The sequence below is a fragment of the Diutina rugosa genome, assembly GCF_008704595.1.
Source record: "Diutina rugosa strain CBS 613 chromosome Unknown scaffold1_size794362, whole genome shotgun sequence".
In the NCBI taxonomy this organism is placed as follows: domain Eukaryota; kingdom Fungi; phylum Ascomycota; class Pichiomycetes; order Serinales; family Debaryomycetaceae; genus Diutina; species Diutina rugosa.
The window spans coordinates 281,226-294,947 of NW_022995155.1; the positions used below are offsets into that span (position 1 = coordinate 281,226).

General features: G+C 44.5%; 7 protein-coding genes across 7 annotated transcripts; 5 read left to right on the top strand and 2 right to left on the bottom strand. All coding sequences in view use genetic code 12, as the record gives it.

Moving 5' to 3' along the window:
- Nucleotides 1–38: 38 nt before the first annotated feature.
- Nucleotides 39–1,334, top strand: DIURU_003433 (NEDD8-activating protein; the record flags this gene model as incomplete). Its single annotated transcript, XM_034156195.1, has 1 exon — nt 39–1,334. One exon carries the CDS (start codon nt 39–41, stop codon nt 1,332–1,334), a length of 1,296 nt encoding a protein of 431 aa, XP_034011686.1.
- Nucleotides 1,335–1,647: 313 nt separating this feature from the next.
- NHX1 (bifunctional K:H/Na:H antiporter) lies at nt 1,648–3,498 on the top strand (the record flags this gene model as incomplete). The annotated part of the gene is made up of 1 exon (XM_034156196.1): nt 1,648–3,498. One exon carries the CDS (start codon nt 1,648–1,650, stop codon nt 3,496–3,498), a length of 1,851 nt encoding a protein of 616 aa, XP_034011687.1.
- Nucleotides 3,499–3,580: 82 nt separating this feature from the next.
- On the bottom strand, nt 3,581–5,407 carry DIURU_003435 (uncharacterized protein; the record flags this gene model as incomplete). The annotated part of the gene is made up of 1 exon (XM_034156197.1): nt 3,581–5,407. The coding sequence occupies one exon, from the start codon at nt 5,405–5,407 to the stop codon at nt 3,581–3,583; it is 1,827 nt and encodes a 608-aa protein (XP_034011688.1).
- A 470-nt stretch (nt 5,408–5,877) lies between these two features.
- Nucleotides 5,878–6,579, bottom strand: PGA34 (Pga34p; the record flags this gene model as incomplete). Its single annotated transcript, XM_034156198.1, has 1 exon — nt 5,878–6,579. One exon carries the CDS (start codon nt 6,577–6,579, stop codon nt 5,878–5,880), a length of 702 nt encoding a protein of 233 aa, XP_034011689.1.
- A 2,992-nt stretch (nt 6,580–9,571) lies between these two features.
- On the top strand, nt 9,572–12,286 carry DIURU_003437 (uncharacterized protein; the record flags this gene model as incomplete). Its single annotated transcript, XM_034156199.1, has 1 exon — nt 9,572–12,286. One exon carries the CDS (start codon nt 9,572–9,574, stop codon nt 12,284–12,286), a length of 2,715 nt encoding a protein of 904 aa, XP_034011690.1.
- A 247-nt stretch (nt 12,287–12,533) lies between these two features.
- On the top strand, nt 12,534–13,037 carry DIURU_003438 (mitochondrial 54S ribosomal protein mL58; the record flags this gene model as incomplete). The annotated part of the gene is made up of 1 exon (XM_034156200.1): nt 12,534–13,037. One exon carries the CDS (start codon nt 12,534–12,536, stop codon nt 13,035–13,037), a length of 504 nt encoding a protein of 167 aa, XP_034011691.1.
- A 158-nt stretch (nt 13,038–13,195) lies between these two features.
- On the top strand, nt 13,196–13,704 carry DIURU_003439 (Sm-like protein; the record flags this gene model as incomplete). The annotated part of the gene is made up of 2 exons (XM_034156201.1): nt 13,196–13,291; nt 13,414–13,704. 2 exons carry the CDS (start codon nt 13,196–13,198, stop codon nt 13,702–13,704), a joined length of 387 nt encoding a protein of 128 aa, XP_034011692.1.
- Between the last annotated feature and the right edge of the window lie 18 nt (nt 13,705–13,722).

The following is a 13,722-nucleotide window of genomic DNA, read 5'->3' on the forward strand; positions in this document are numbered from 1 at the left end:
ATAAATCCAAAAGTTAGCCACAGCTTACGATCTTCCTGATGGCACGAATTGGACCCATCGATGATTTACTTCGGAATCGGGGCCCATACACTTCGAAAGAGGTTCCAGATGACTTCACTCTTGATGATTACAAGCTGGGTCTCAATGGGAAGGTGTTAGTTGTCGGAGCTGGAGGACTCGGTTGCGAGATCATCAAGAACTTGGCTATGTGTGGATTCAAATCCATCGACGTGATAGACATGGACACAATCGATATCTCCAACTTAAATCGTCAATTCTTGTTTCGGGACGAGGACATTGGGAAGTCGAAGGCTGAAGTCGCATGCGTTGCCGTAGCTAAAGTCGTGAATGCAAAAATTGGACCAATTAACCGCCTGGCTGAAGTTGAGAATGAAGAAGATGGGGCAGTTTTAACCCCCCATTTTTGTACAATTCAAGGGATGCCGATAGAGTGGTACCAGCTGTTTGACTTGGTTATCTGTGGCCTAGACAGTGTTGAGGCACGAAGATGGATGAACGCTACATTACATGCATTCCTCCCTGAACGCATTATTCCCATGATCGATGGCGGCACTGAAGGGTTTCGTGGTCAAGCAAGAGTCATTATTCCCGGGCATTCTCTGTGCTATGAGTGTACATTATTCACAGTCGCTCCGAAGGTAACATATCCTGTTTGTACCATTGCGAATACCCCTCGTCTTCCTGAACATTGCATAGAGTGGGCATCTCAACTAGCATGGCCTAGGCACTTTCCAGATAGATCATTTGATGGTGATGATCCCGAGGATGTTGACTGGATGTTTGAAACAGCAAAAAAAAGGGCAGAGCTGTTTGGTATATCGGGAGTGACCCGGCAGCTAACGCTTGGTGTTGTCAAGAACATCATTCCAGCTATTGCTCTGACAAATGCAATCATTGCTGCTCTGTGTTGTAACGAAGCTTTCAAGCTTATGACGAACTCAAATCCTTTACTTGATAACTACATGATGTACTCTGGAGATCAAGGGATCTATACCTACACGTTTGCCACTAGCAAAACCAAAGACTGCGCTGTTTGTGGCAATCAAGCAAAACAACTTAAAGTGCCGCGAGGCTGGACCTTGGAAGAGTTCCTTGAGCATCTAACGACAGTTCAAAATATTCAAGTGATGAGACCATCAGTAGCAACCAAATCCAAGCAATTGTACCTACAGAGCCCGCCACTGCTTGAAGAAGCTACTAGACCAAATCTTATGAAGACTCTTTCGTCGTTGATCGATGAGCATGAAGAGATGATTTTAACAGATCCAGCATTACCTATAACAATGAAATTGATCGTCAAGTTCACAGGTTGAAGCGATTTTGGTACATTGATAAATTAAAGGCAACGTTACATCGACATTAACCAAACGGATAACTCCGTGATTAGCAGTATCTGCCGAAGTTCATGAAAATTCTAGTAAAGTCAGTTTTGCATCAAGGGATAAATATAAAAATTTAGCTCAAACTTCTTCGATAGGTTAGTATTGGGTAGCGTTCATGTTTCGGACTTTAGTCGGAAGAGGTGGAAACTAGGATGTGTTGTCGCAGTGCTCAAATTCATTGATCCTGAGGTGGCATTTTTTGTGCGCATAGGTGCTCGTTTAACTTTGGCCTAAGTTAACAGCAATGAGTTTATTGAAACTTGCAGGCCAGGTTGGCCTACAACTATTGAAACGTTCTAATACAGACGACCAGGGAGATGTCGCTATACCTGATGATGATTCCCTCGACGAAACTAACCCTGTGGAGGATGAAATTTTTTCCCTGTGGGCGTTATTCATTTTACTCTTCCTCCTCGGACTGGCGTTGTGGTCTTCCTACTTTCTACAGCAGCGACGGATTAGGGCGATCCACGAAACAGTGCTTTCAATTTTTTATGGAATGATCGTGGGTCTTATTATTCGTGTATCTCCAGGTCATTACATTCAAGATGCGGTTAAGTTCAATCTGGGGTATTTCTTCAACATATTATTACCCCCAATCATTTTGAATAGTGGATATGAGCTTCACCAAGCTAATTTTTTCCATAACCTTGGTTCTATTTTAACATTTGCTATACCAGGGACTTTCATATCAGCTATGGTGTTGGGTATCATTTTATATGTGTACACAGCCCTAGGATTAGACGGAATTGACTTGGAATTCGTTGATGCTTTATCGGTCGGCGCTACTCTTTCTGCTACGGATCCCGTGACAATTCTCAGCATCTTTAATGCCTATAAAGTGGACCCCAAATTATACACAGTTATCTTCGGTGAGTCATTGCTCAACGACGCCATCTCGATTGTTATGTTTGAAACTTGTCAGAAATTCAAGGGTCACGCTGTTGGCTTCTCATCTTTATTCGAAGGTATGGGTTTGTTTTTAATGACGTTCACGATATCAACGATGATTGGATTGATGGTTGGGGTTGGAGTTGCTTTACTCTTGAAACATAGTCATATTCGCCGTTACCCTCAAATTGAAACTTGTCTCGTGCTTTTGTTCGCTTACGAAACGTATTTCTTTTCGACGGGTGCACATATGTCAGGGATTGTATCATTACTCTTTTGTGGTATCACTCTCAAACACTATGCTTACTACAATATGCTGAGACGAACACAAATCGCCATAAAGTACATCTTCCAGTTGTTAGCACAGCTTTCAGAGAATTTCATTTTCATATATTTGGGTTTGTCATTGTTCACAGAAGACCAGTTGGTATTCAAGCCATTGCTCATCATTATAACTTTCATGCTGATATGCATCGCTCGTTGGTCGGCAGTGTTCCCATTATCGCGCTTCCTCAATTGGATCTATCGAGCTCGGTTTAGCAGGTTTCAACGACCCGGCTCCCTTTCAGTTGAAGCGGTCCCTGATGAGATAAGTCACCTGTACCAAATGATGATCTTCTGGGCTGGCTTACGGGGTGCTGTTGGGGTTGCTCTTGCTTTAGGAATCAAAGGTGAGTACAAGTGGACTTTATTGGCAACGGTCTTGGTTGTAGTTGTGCTCACTGTGATCTTGTTTGGTGGTACAACCGCACTGATGCTTGAAATTCTCGGTATCAAAACGGGTTGCATTGATGAGTCAAACGAAAGCGATGATGACTTCGATATCGAGGCTCCCCGTATTGTGCAACAAAGTGTGTATGGATCTCGACGTTATCCTCAAGGACCACAAACTCCGCAAGGTGTCCAACCGTACAAGGATGACATCAGATCACGCACTCAGCTGTCGGTCTCACTCCAGGGAATTTACCCTACAAGATCGCGGAGTTCACGGAATTCTTCGCAAGCTGATTTGGCATATCAACAGGATGATGACCAACTTGAGGTACAAGCGCTGGGCGCCACCGAGGGTGGGTTGTTGAGTAATATTTTGAGTGTCGAGGAACATGCCAAGTGGTTCACAAAGTTTGATGAACAAGTTCTCAAGCCTGTTCTTCTCGATCAACCTGGGAGTCCACGTCCCGATCAAAGTCCACGGCCTGAGTAGGAATGGAATATAATAGAGATACGGTGTAATAGACATTCATTTCACATTAGAAACTCCATCATTTGCGACTTGTAGATTGAAATTATTTAATCTCGAGAACTCTTTCAGCCAATCGTTGAGTCTGTTCATTCACCACAAGACTCAGAAATTTGTAATTGTATTGGTTGCAAACATTTCGAAACTCAATTATGATGACATCATGAACATCGGCTACAACCAGGTCAAGTGCTTGTTTGCGACACTCTTCGGTGTCAGCATTATAAATCAGAGCTGGAATGTAGTCAACATAGTTGGCCAGTACTCTGATCGGCCGCTCCAAGTTGTTGAGCACACTGCAAATATCACGATTTGACACAGTTCCCAGTCGATCCTCTGCGATGGCGTGGATCGCAAGCTCGGCCAAAGCAACAGCAGCGTTACACACAACATTAGTGACTTGGACTCGCACCTCAGCATCCTGCTGGACGTATATCCTGAAGAATATACCAACTCCCAGGTGAAGGAACCATGCGTAGAATTTTAATGTGTACTGCTTCATCCGCGCAAATTGTTTGACCTCCCAATGAGTATGCCACTTTTCCGTAGACTTCACCACCGTCGTCCACAAGGGCTTGACGTGTTTTTGGAAGATGTCTTGAAAACGCTGACCAAGACCAGATTTTGAGTTCTTGGTTGCTTTGGTAGTGAGTTCGGAATATGCCTTCACAGTAGAGTTCTTAGATACTTGGTGCTTATCACTTTCCAGATTCCCAAAAAGTCTACCGGACCCTTTTGCCGGGTCGCTGGCCTCTTTCCGTACAGCAATTGTTTTCTCGGCGCTTTTTTCGAGAGCTTTTGAATCCTGAGGACTGCGATAGTTCACGCGATCTGAGTACCTACCAACAATCCTGAGACAGATGTCATAAATCTCGGGCCATCTTTGCGGAGTGCGGTTGTAAATGATATTGCGGAGATGTTTAGCCTCAGGCGAACTAGCAATGTACGCAATTTCTTGGAATGCGATCGCTTGTACAATTTCATCTTCATCCTGAAGTCCACCCACAAGGCAAATCAATGGCTCACTAGAGTTTGTCGACAATGCAGTTTTTCCATCAATACATCCAATTGTCAGATAGACATTAAAAGCGTGATTGGTGATTTCCCACGAAATTATTGTAACGAACGTAGCAAAAACCATGGATAACCACGTCGAGAAATGAAGCCTGACTGGCGGAACTCCGGGATCCAACCCCGCAAGTATAATAGGGTACTTGAGAACCAGGTATATGATATTACGCAGAATTTGCCAAGTAGGCCATCCAATAATAGCCAACGCAATAGTGAAGAAGATAGAGTTCAACATAATTTTGGCGAAACCAGAAAGAAACATGCGGGGATCACGCTTAGGCGTTGTTCCTAAGTTGAAATCAAGACGGTTTCGTTGCGCAAGCATATGGATGAACGCGTATAGTATCGCCATCAAAAGAGGATAGCATGAGTAGAACAATGTCTCATCATTCAAGTATTGCCGATTGCGAAACAATTTCGAGACAAGGTTATAATGCCAGATAGCTGGTATATGCCAGGCGAGGCAAAGAGCGACGGCGTATGACAGTAAGATGTAGTAGCCCAAAACCTTCCCCGAGGAAAGAGCCAGAACAACTATACGACCGAAGAGAGTTTTCTGTTGAGGATATAACGTGGTCAGGTGGTATTGCCGCAGCAATTTCACCGCCCACAATCCCCCAAATATCAACACAACACTCACGGGGGTCAACATGAGATTGAACCAGCGATTGGTGTACGGTAAAATGAGGGCCACCGAAACCGCCACAGCCACAATCAAATTTATCCTGTCGACAAAACGAAGCCGCTTTTTCTGAACCTTTCCCACATAGTCCCGATAATGTGGCATAGTTGGAGGCATCATGGGTAGGAATGCGCGAAGTGCGATGTGAAGCTCCATCGGAGGTACTACTTGATGTGAAAATAGTTTCTAGAAGCAAGGAACTAAGCTTATAGTTTAAATCAAACCTACAAATCCACCGGGACAGAATTCAGTTTCGGACCACGTAACCTTTACATAGATTCCATTGGTCTTGTGCACGTAAGTGATAATTAAGTTGATTGTGTCGACGTACAGATCCTAGGATGATTGTAAAGACAAGTTTTACGCGAACCTGCTTTGGTAAACCTTGTTTAAGGTTTTATAACGACTTTCGAAATCTCCGCGAGCGAGTGCTCACATTGTAATAAGAATAAGAATACCGTATTCCTATTGTGGATTTTAATTGGTCTAATAGGCATATATTTCCTGAGTTGTAAACCAGTATTGATACATCGTAACACATAAATCTGTAAAGAGGTTTGCTTTGGGTCGCACTTATGCTCTAGAAATCTTCAGAACAACGCGGCAACCATAGCCATAGCAGCAACGATACCCGAAACACCTGATACACCAACGCCACCAATTTTCGACAGCGATTGCTCACTAGAAAATTGAGCAGTCGACAGAGATGAAGTTGTGGTGGGCGACAGTGTGATAGTCAGCGACGAGACAGTGGTCGAGAACAGGGTCAAAGACAGAGTCAGATTAGCCAGGGCAACAGCGACAATACCCTTGAATCCAGATAAGCTCGGCTTTGCGGTCGACTTAGCGAGAGAAGCCGACCGAGCAGCAGCAGCAGACGCAGCAGAGACGGCAGAGACGGAAGACAACAGGGCGATCAGGGCTGCAGCTGCGGAAGAAGCTTCTGCTCTCGACAACGAGGCAGCCAATTCAGAAGAAAGAGAAGCTGCCTCAGCGGCGGAGATAGAAGCGGCTTCAGCAGCAGAAAGGGAGGCTGCTAACTCCGCTGAGCGTGAGGCAGCGGCGGCTCTCGATTGCGACGCAACGGCCTCAGCAGAGGCAGAGGCAGCGGCAGCAGCTACTTCTGATTGCACCAGTGCCACCAGTGCCTCCAGCGCCTTCAGAGCTTCCAGAGCTTCCAGAGCCGCTGCCGCTTCAGCAGCTTGGCGACTGGCTTCGGATGCTTCCGAGATCAGGGCCAAGAGGGACTCATCAGGAGTCAATTGGGTCACAGTGACTGTGATCGTCAGCATAATAGTAGTGTCAGCGGCGAGGGCAGCAGTTGCTAACATCAATAAGGAGGAAACGCGCATTGTATTGGGTCGTCACGGGGGTAGTAATAAAGGAAAGACTGGGGTGAGACTTGTTTGCTGGCAGAATACCAGGATAGCTTTGAAGGGTTAAACGAATGGACGGGCTGAGATACAAACCTGAAGAAAAAGCTTCAACCGAAGACGCGGTGCGAAATACACTGTGCGTGTTTACATCCTGCACACGAGAGTGAAACGGGTGCATGAGAGATGTCACAAACATGGTGAGGAGCCGAGAGGAATGTGGGCAAATGATGGCGGTATCAGATCATCCCCGATGGATTTGAGGCGTCTCACGTTGATCATAACCATTGGATTATTTTGTACAATTACCTTGAAAGTCAAGGATCACTGAACGCTGGATAAGTCCACATCAGCGTGATCTCTGCACATCTGAACCGGCAGAAACACGACATGTTAGTGCCGTACCAGTAATTTCCGACGGTGTAAACGAAGTCCACAACATTCGAGAGGAGCTACCACGTGATAGAGATATACCTTGGGCAAGAGTGTATAGTCTTGCTAGCTTTCATATAATGCTCTCCTTCTCAAACCTCGATTGATTTCCAATTGTGGAGGGATAGCTGTCATCAGTATTGAGCCAATCAACGCCGCGCATGAATGCGGGCGGCTGACAAGGATTACCGGATTCATCGAAGATGTACACAACCTCGAATGTCGCGTTGATGCTCATCATTTCAGATACGCTACACTTCAAAGAACGAATTATCAAGAAAATAATGTTCATGTCGTAAGCATATCTCCATCCACGGAGGTCAGGGATTGATGTGATAGAGTTAGAAAAGTTTTTGGGTAACAGTGCTCCAAATACATGGTAGTGCATTAGCGGTTCTACACCTAGTGTGGTTGGATTATCCAATGATGGCTGTTAACAACAACTTTGGGATTTTTGCCTGAGTTTATATAAGGTAATTTTAAATTTGCAGAATGTTCACGATTCTGCATGATTTTGGTTAGACGCTGCATCTCATTTGAGTAACACCATTTGACAGTCTCGCGAAAATTCGAGTAGTGTAACTAATGATCCGAAGACACAATAAATCATAAATGTAACTATATTTTTAAAATTTCGTGACTTCGTAAAAATATTTCGAATACCGTCTTTTGATTTTAGGACAACAATCAAAGCACGGCTACATTCCACGGATCGTTTTATATTTCTCAAGAATCATAAACCTCGAATAGTCAAGAAATCGAGGATCACAGCCTCTAAACGAGTGTTACAAGTTCCAATATCCCCATGAGATGAGAACCTGCACTTGGTCATAATTTGACGCTCTACTATGAGTTATCGATGAGTTTGCTTCTGAGGGTGTCTAAATTCATCCAAACACATCATCACTAGGTTTAGTCCCTGAAATATTGAAAGCAGTTTGTTGCGTAAACGTCAAAGTGGACTCTGTATTGTATTCGAATTCAGTTAGCTGTCAGATATAAGCGATTGTTGATGTACCGCTCAATTTCCCATATCAGATACACGAAATTTATGCTCTATAATTCATTGCATCAATGTTTCAGGTATCATTATGAAAGTTTCACTTGATTCAATGAGATTCCTCAGCCATAACATCAATGGAATGCTTAGCATTCTCCATGGAAATGTCATTTAAATATTGATTCCATTGAGACATCAGTTGGAGATACGTTCCACCCTGGAATTGGTTGCATAACGATTGATAAGGCTTTCCTATCAATGTCAATCTTACGTGTGATCACTTAATCGTGGGCAAAATCGAGAAAATGCTCTCGTGACAATTCTAGATCGACACTCATTCAATACTCCAGCGAATCACGAAACATTCCGCGCTGTGGGGATCAATTGTAGCCACAAATGAAAAGCAAGTGACGCCCTAGTCATGAGAGTAGCCTGCGGCAGCAACCCCACTCGGATGCGGTCGAGTGCCTTGAGATATATACAATTATGAGCTGCTTGATACTAAGCAATCGGTCATACGGCAACACAAGTCACAACAGTACTAAAGTCCTCCACAAAGCTGTGCCCACATAATCGCATATGGAGATTGGTAAAACTGGCAAGACAAAAATCTTGGGAATAGCTTACTCTTTGCCGCGTGCCTCGTATTCCCGCCAGGAGGTCGTATAATACAGAATTACCCCTCACTGTCAGAGTCAAACTGTTTGAACACTCTAAATCTCATATCCGTCCTCTCAACAGTAATGGCCGACCGATCTTGCGATCATATCTATCTACACGAAACACAGACCTTATCATTTTCATTTAGCAGTCTATCTATGATAATGCGGTTTCAGTTGGCTTTGACACGGCAACATTCTATTTTTGGGTGCGTAAGTGCATAATCATCCAAACCTGAGACTTCACAGTCCCTGATCCTGCGGATGCACTTGTTGACACGTGCGGCACTTTCGCAGCCACACTTCTATCCAAATCAAAGTTGGGGGTTACACTGGCTACACACGATCGTTATACCTGTAGGGTGAGGCTGGACATACAACAATAGTTCTGTGTCTTTCAGTGAATCTCTGTGCCTCCTTATCTTATCATATCCCCAGCTTTTATTGCATAAGGCCACAAAAGTGGTTAAAGCCATATGATACTGCGGCTTCACGACACAGATCCGCGAAATGTGGGGTAAAAAGAACGATCACCTGATGGATACTACGTCGAAATTCGAGCTGTATCAACAAAGAGAAGAGGCAACCACGCGATTGCAATTGAGAACCAAAACCTGTGTAAGTTGCTTTAGACTCTCCGAATTATAGCTCCTTCCAAGGGGCTACTGTCAAATTTGGTTTTAAACTATAAAGTATGCGCAGCTGGATATGTAACTGCATCACGGAACTTGATTTACATACTTTGAGCCTCACGGTGCCACGGGTTACTTCGAATTGAGGAACATAAATAGGATGAAAGTTTGATTGGTTTCATCCACAAATGAACAATCCAGTCGTGGTTGACGGCGAAAAAATCAATCCCGTTTTATCGCAGCCATTGCTGTTGGATGAAGTCGGTACGGCGTTCACGACTTCTCAAAAGCAGTACATCTTACGTCGTCTTGACTATGAAGGCCTTGAATCTTTGGATGATTTGCCGAAACAAGGGGCCTACATGATCGAGAAAATCGAGTCGTTGCTGGCTGAACAAGCTGTTGCAATTCTCAGGGAAGCACTCGTGGATTATCGTGCTGACGTGAATATTATGGATCGTGACTACAAACTTTGGGAGAAACTTGTTGAAATGGCACCCCTGCATGGTATCTCCGAGAAGCTTGACGTTTACATTAACGACAGTGACGTTGAATCCAAGAAAAATAAAGTCGAAAAGACTGATGTTGCCGAAGTCCTGTCAGACATGGATGAGTCCGGATTCCACGGTGACTACTGGAATGTGTTTGACTGGGATCTTCAAGTGCGTACCGAGGCTGGCCTCATTGAATTTTACCTGCCGTATACACAAGTGAGAGCGTGTATTGACCCCTACGACGAAGACATGCCTTGCGAAACGATTCGAGTTTACATTTGTGGTATCATTTGGACTTGCGTAGGGGCGGTGGTTGATCAATTCTTTTCTACTCGTCAACCCTCCATTACGCTTTCTACTTCCCTCGTTCAAGTTTTGATTTATCCCTCGGGATTATTATTGTCGTATATTTTACCGAAGTTCAAGTTCAAAATTTGGAGATATACGTTTGATTTAAATCCTGGACCCTGGCTGCGTAAAGAGCAGATGTTGTGTACTTTGTTCTACTCTGTGACAGGTGGGTGGACCGGCTACTCGAATTATAACATCCATGTCCAGAAGTTGGAAACCTACTACAACGATCAATGGGTCACATTTGGGTATCAAGTCTTACTCACCCTCTCCACGAACTTTATCGGATTTGGTCTTGCAGGAATTGTAAGAAAGTTTGCTGTGTATCCAGTTGAGTCTATGTGGCCTTCACTTATGTCGACAATTGCACTCAACAAAGCCTTGTTGACTCCAGAGAAGAAAGAAAACATCAACGGTTGGACGATCTCACGTTATAGGTGGTTCTTTTACTGCTTTGTGTTCTTTTTTCTCTTCCAATGGATCCCAAACTACTTGATGCCTTTCTTGTCCACCTTCAATTGGATGACGTGGATAAAGCCGGATGATCTTGATTTAGTTAACATGACCGGATTCAGAAATGGTCTTGGATTTAATCCAATCCCCACTTTTGACCCTATTGTGATGGACTTCCCTATGACATACGTGCCGATGGTTAGAGGGGTTGGTCAATATTGTGGTTACGTCCTTGGGGCTTTGATTATCACTGCCATCTATTACACGAACCACAAATGGACTAAGTTTCTCCCTATAAACTCCAACTTATTGTACACCAACGAAGGTAAGTCATACAAAGTGCTGAAGATCCTTAATGAAAAACAGTTGTTTGATCAAGATAAGTACGAATCATATGGGCCCCCTTTCTTTTCGGCTGGAATGTTGGTGAACTATGCTGGTTTTTTCATGTTGTATCCCTTTGCCTTTATCTATGAGGTTCTCGTGAATTGGCGACCCATCAAGAAAGCCATGGTTCAGTTAGGCAAAGGCTTCAAGAGTATTCGCCATATGCTGGTTCTGGGATACGATGGATTCAATGATCCTCTCTCACGACAAAATGCAAAGTACCCCGAGGTTCCGGAATGGTGTTACAGTTGTGTTTTGTTGGTAGCGCTTGTTTTGGGTATTGTATGCGTTGAGTACTACCCCACCAATGTGCTGTGCTGGATTATATTTTTTGCCATTGCCTTGAATTTCATTTTCTTGATCCCCATCCTTGCGATTTACTCGAGAACAGGCTTCAGTTTTGGACTTAATGTTATCATGGAGCTTATCGTGGGGTATGCTGTTCCTGGTAACGCCAACGCCATCAATATCGCAAAGGCATTCGGGTACTCATTAGACGGCCAAGCTGAAAATTACATTACCAACCAAAAGCAAGCTCATTACATGCGGTTGCCGCCTCGGGGGTTGTTCCGTACACAAATGGTTGGTGTGTTCATTGGATCTTTTGTTCAGTTGGGCATCATGCAGTTTCAATTAAATGGTGGGATTAAGAACTACTGCGACCCCAATAATCGTCAGAAATTCACATGCCCCACTATTAACACCTTCTTTTCGGCTTCAATTCAATGGGGTGTTATTGGCCCTAAGAAAGTGTTCAATGGGTTGTACACGGTGTTGCCATACATGTTTTTGTTAGGTGGCTTGTTTGCGATCCCTTGCTTTTTCATCAAGAAATACTTAGCAAAGAAAGCACCCCGTTACGCCAGATACTTCCAGCCAACTATCTGGATTGGGTCCTTCACCATTTGGGGCAGTTACAATTTGTCCTATTACACCGTTGGGCTCTATCTCAATATCTTGTCGATGGGGTACCTTTTCAAGAAGTACAATGCTTGGTGGTCCAAGTATATATATCTTCTTTCAAACGGTGTTGTTGCGGGGAATGCTCTTGCCGCTTTGATCATCTTTTTCGCTTTGCAATACCATCCCAAGGATCTAACTTGGTGGGGAAGTGAAGTACCTTATCAAGGATATGAAGGCACCAGAGCAGGTAAGATGAACGCCACTTTGCAAGCTCCAGATGGGTACTTCGGGCCCCGGAAAGGCCACTTCCCATAATTCAGTTCAATTCTCTTCAACGTTGTCACGAATTAATAATCGATATGTACGATAATGAAAAACCTCAACTTAGCAACGATGTAAGAATCAACTCAATAAACCAGGCAAACATGACATAGAGCTTTCCGATTCACGCTTGTGGATCTAAAATCATACGTGATTTCAATAAATGTTCTCGTTATCACCATTCGATCCTGCATAAGTATATCAGTCAAAAGTGCGAGATGAAAATTTGAAGATCACCAGTATGAAGGCTTCGGTGGTGAGATTGGTGGAAAACGCCGTATTCGAGGCTGCTCCCAAGTCCCGGTACACTTCGAGACTGCTGGGGAAGTTCAACTTCAAGCCCAAGCCGACTCAGGGACTTATCCACAACCCTCCTCATGCCATTCAGTCGCCGATGATGAAGACCCCCAAGGCATTTTTGCCGGCTCTGGACCCGAGAAGACAATTACCGACAAAGGAATATCTGTCAGAGGAGCTTGAGAACTACCCGTTGATTCATGGCCATGCTGCTCCTAAGGATCGGACCTATACCGTCACTGACGAACTTGCGGCGGAAATCGTCAAGTTGAGACGCGAAGCTCCGAAAGAATGGACAGTATCGAAACTTGCTCGCCACTTTTCTCTTCCGCAAAACGTAGTTAACGTTGTGTCAGGTACCTTGCCTACAAAACCGGAAATTGAGCAGACTCCCACCATGATCGAACGCCAGAAGAGACGTTTGATGTGGTTGAGAGGGGAATTTTAATGACTTGTATATACACATTTGGTATCGGCAATCGATCCCGAGATTCACGAATTGTATACGAAAATACACTCCGTTCACGTTAGTTTTCACGTCCTCCTTCACTCTGTAGATATAATCCGTGCGATCGTTAGTGCGAACGAAAAAGTCGTCCACTACCCATGTCCGACGACAGAGCGTTTTCACCGCTGGCGCAGCAAAATAGCCCTCGTTATGACCGTCGAGACGGTGAAGACCGGGGGGAAAGACAAGGCGAGGTAAGTTGGTTTCATCAGGCACGGTCACTGTGGTATTGAAGGACAGTGTGCCCATTGCAATTGCCACATGTACTAACGATTAGAGAAGAAGACGCCCGCAAAATAAGCAAGACGGTCCTAAGCGGGAAGCCATCTTGGATTTGAATCAATATAAAGACACGCGGATTATCGTCAAGTTCATTGGTGGTAGACAAATCGTGGGGACGCTTAAAGGGTTTGACCAATTGATGAACTTGGTGTTGGATGATGTTGAAGAGACTCTCCGAGACGTACATGACGACACGGTGTTGACGGAGGCCAAGCGCCAGCTAGGATTCGTTGTCGTGAGATGCACATCATTGTTGACGATTGCACCTGTCGACGGCACGCACGAGATTCCCAACCCGTTCCTCCCTCCCGAACACCAACAATAAGCGGCCGGGGGTTTTTGT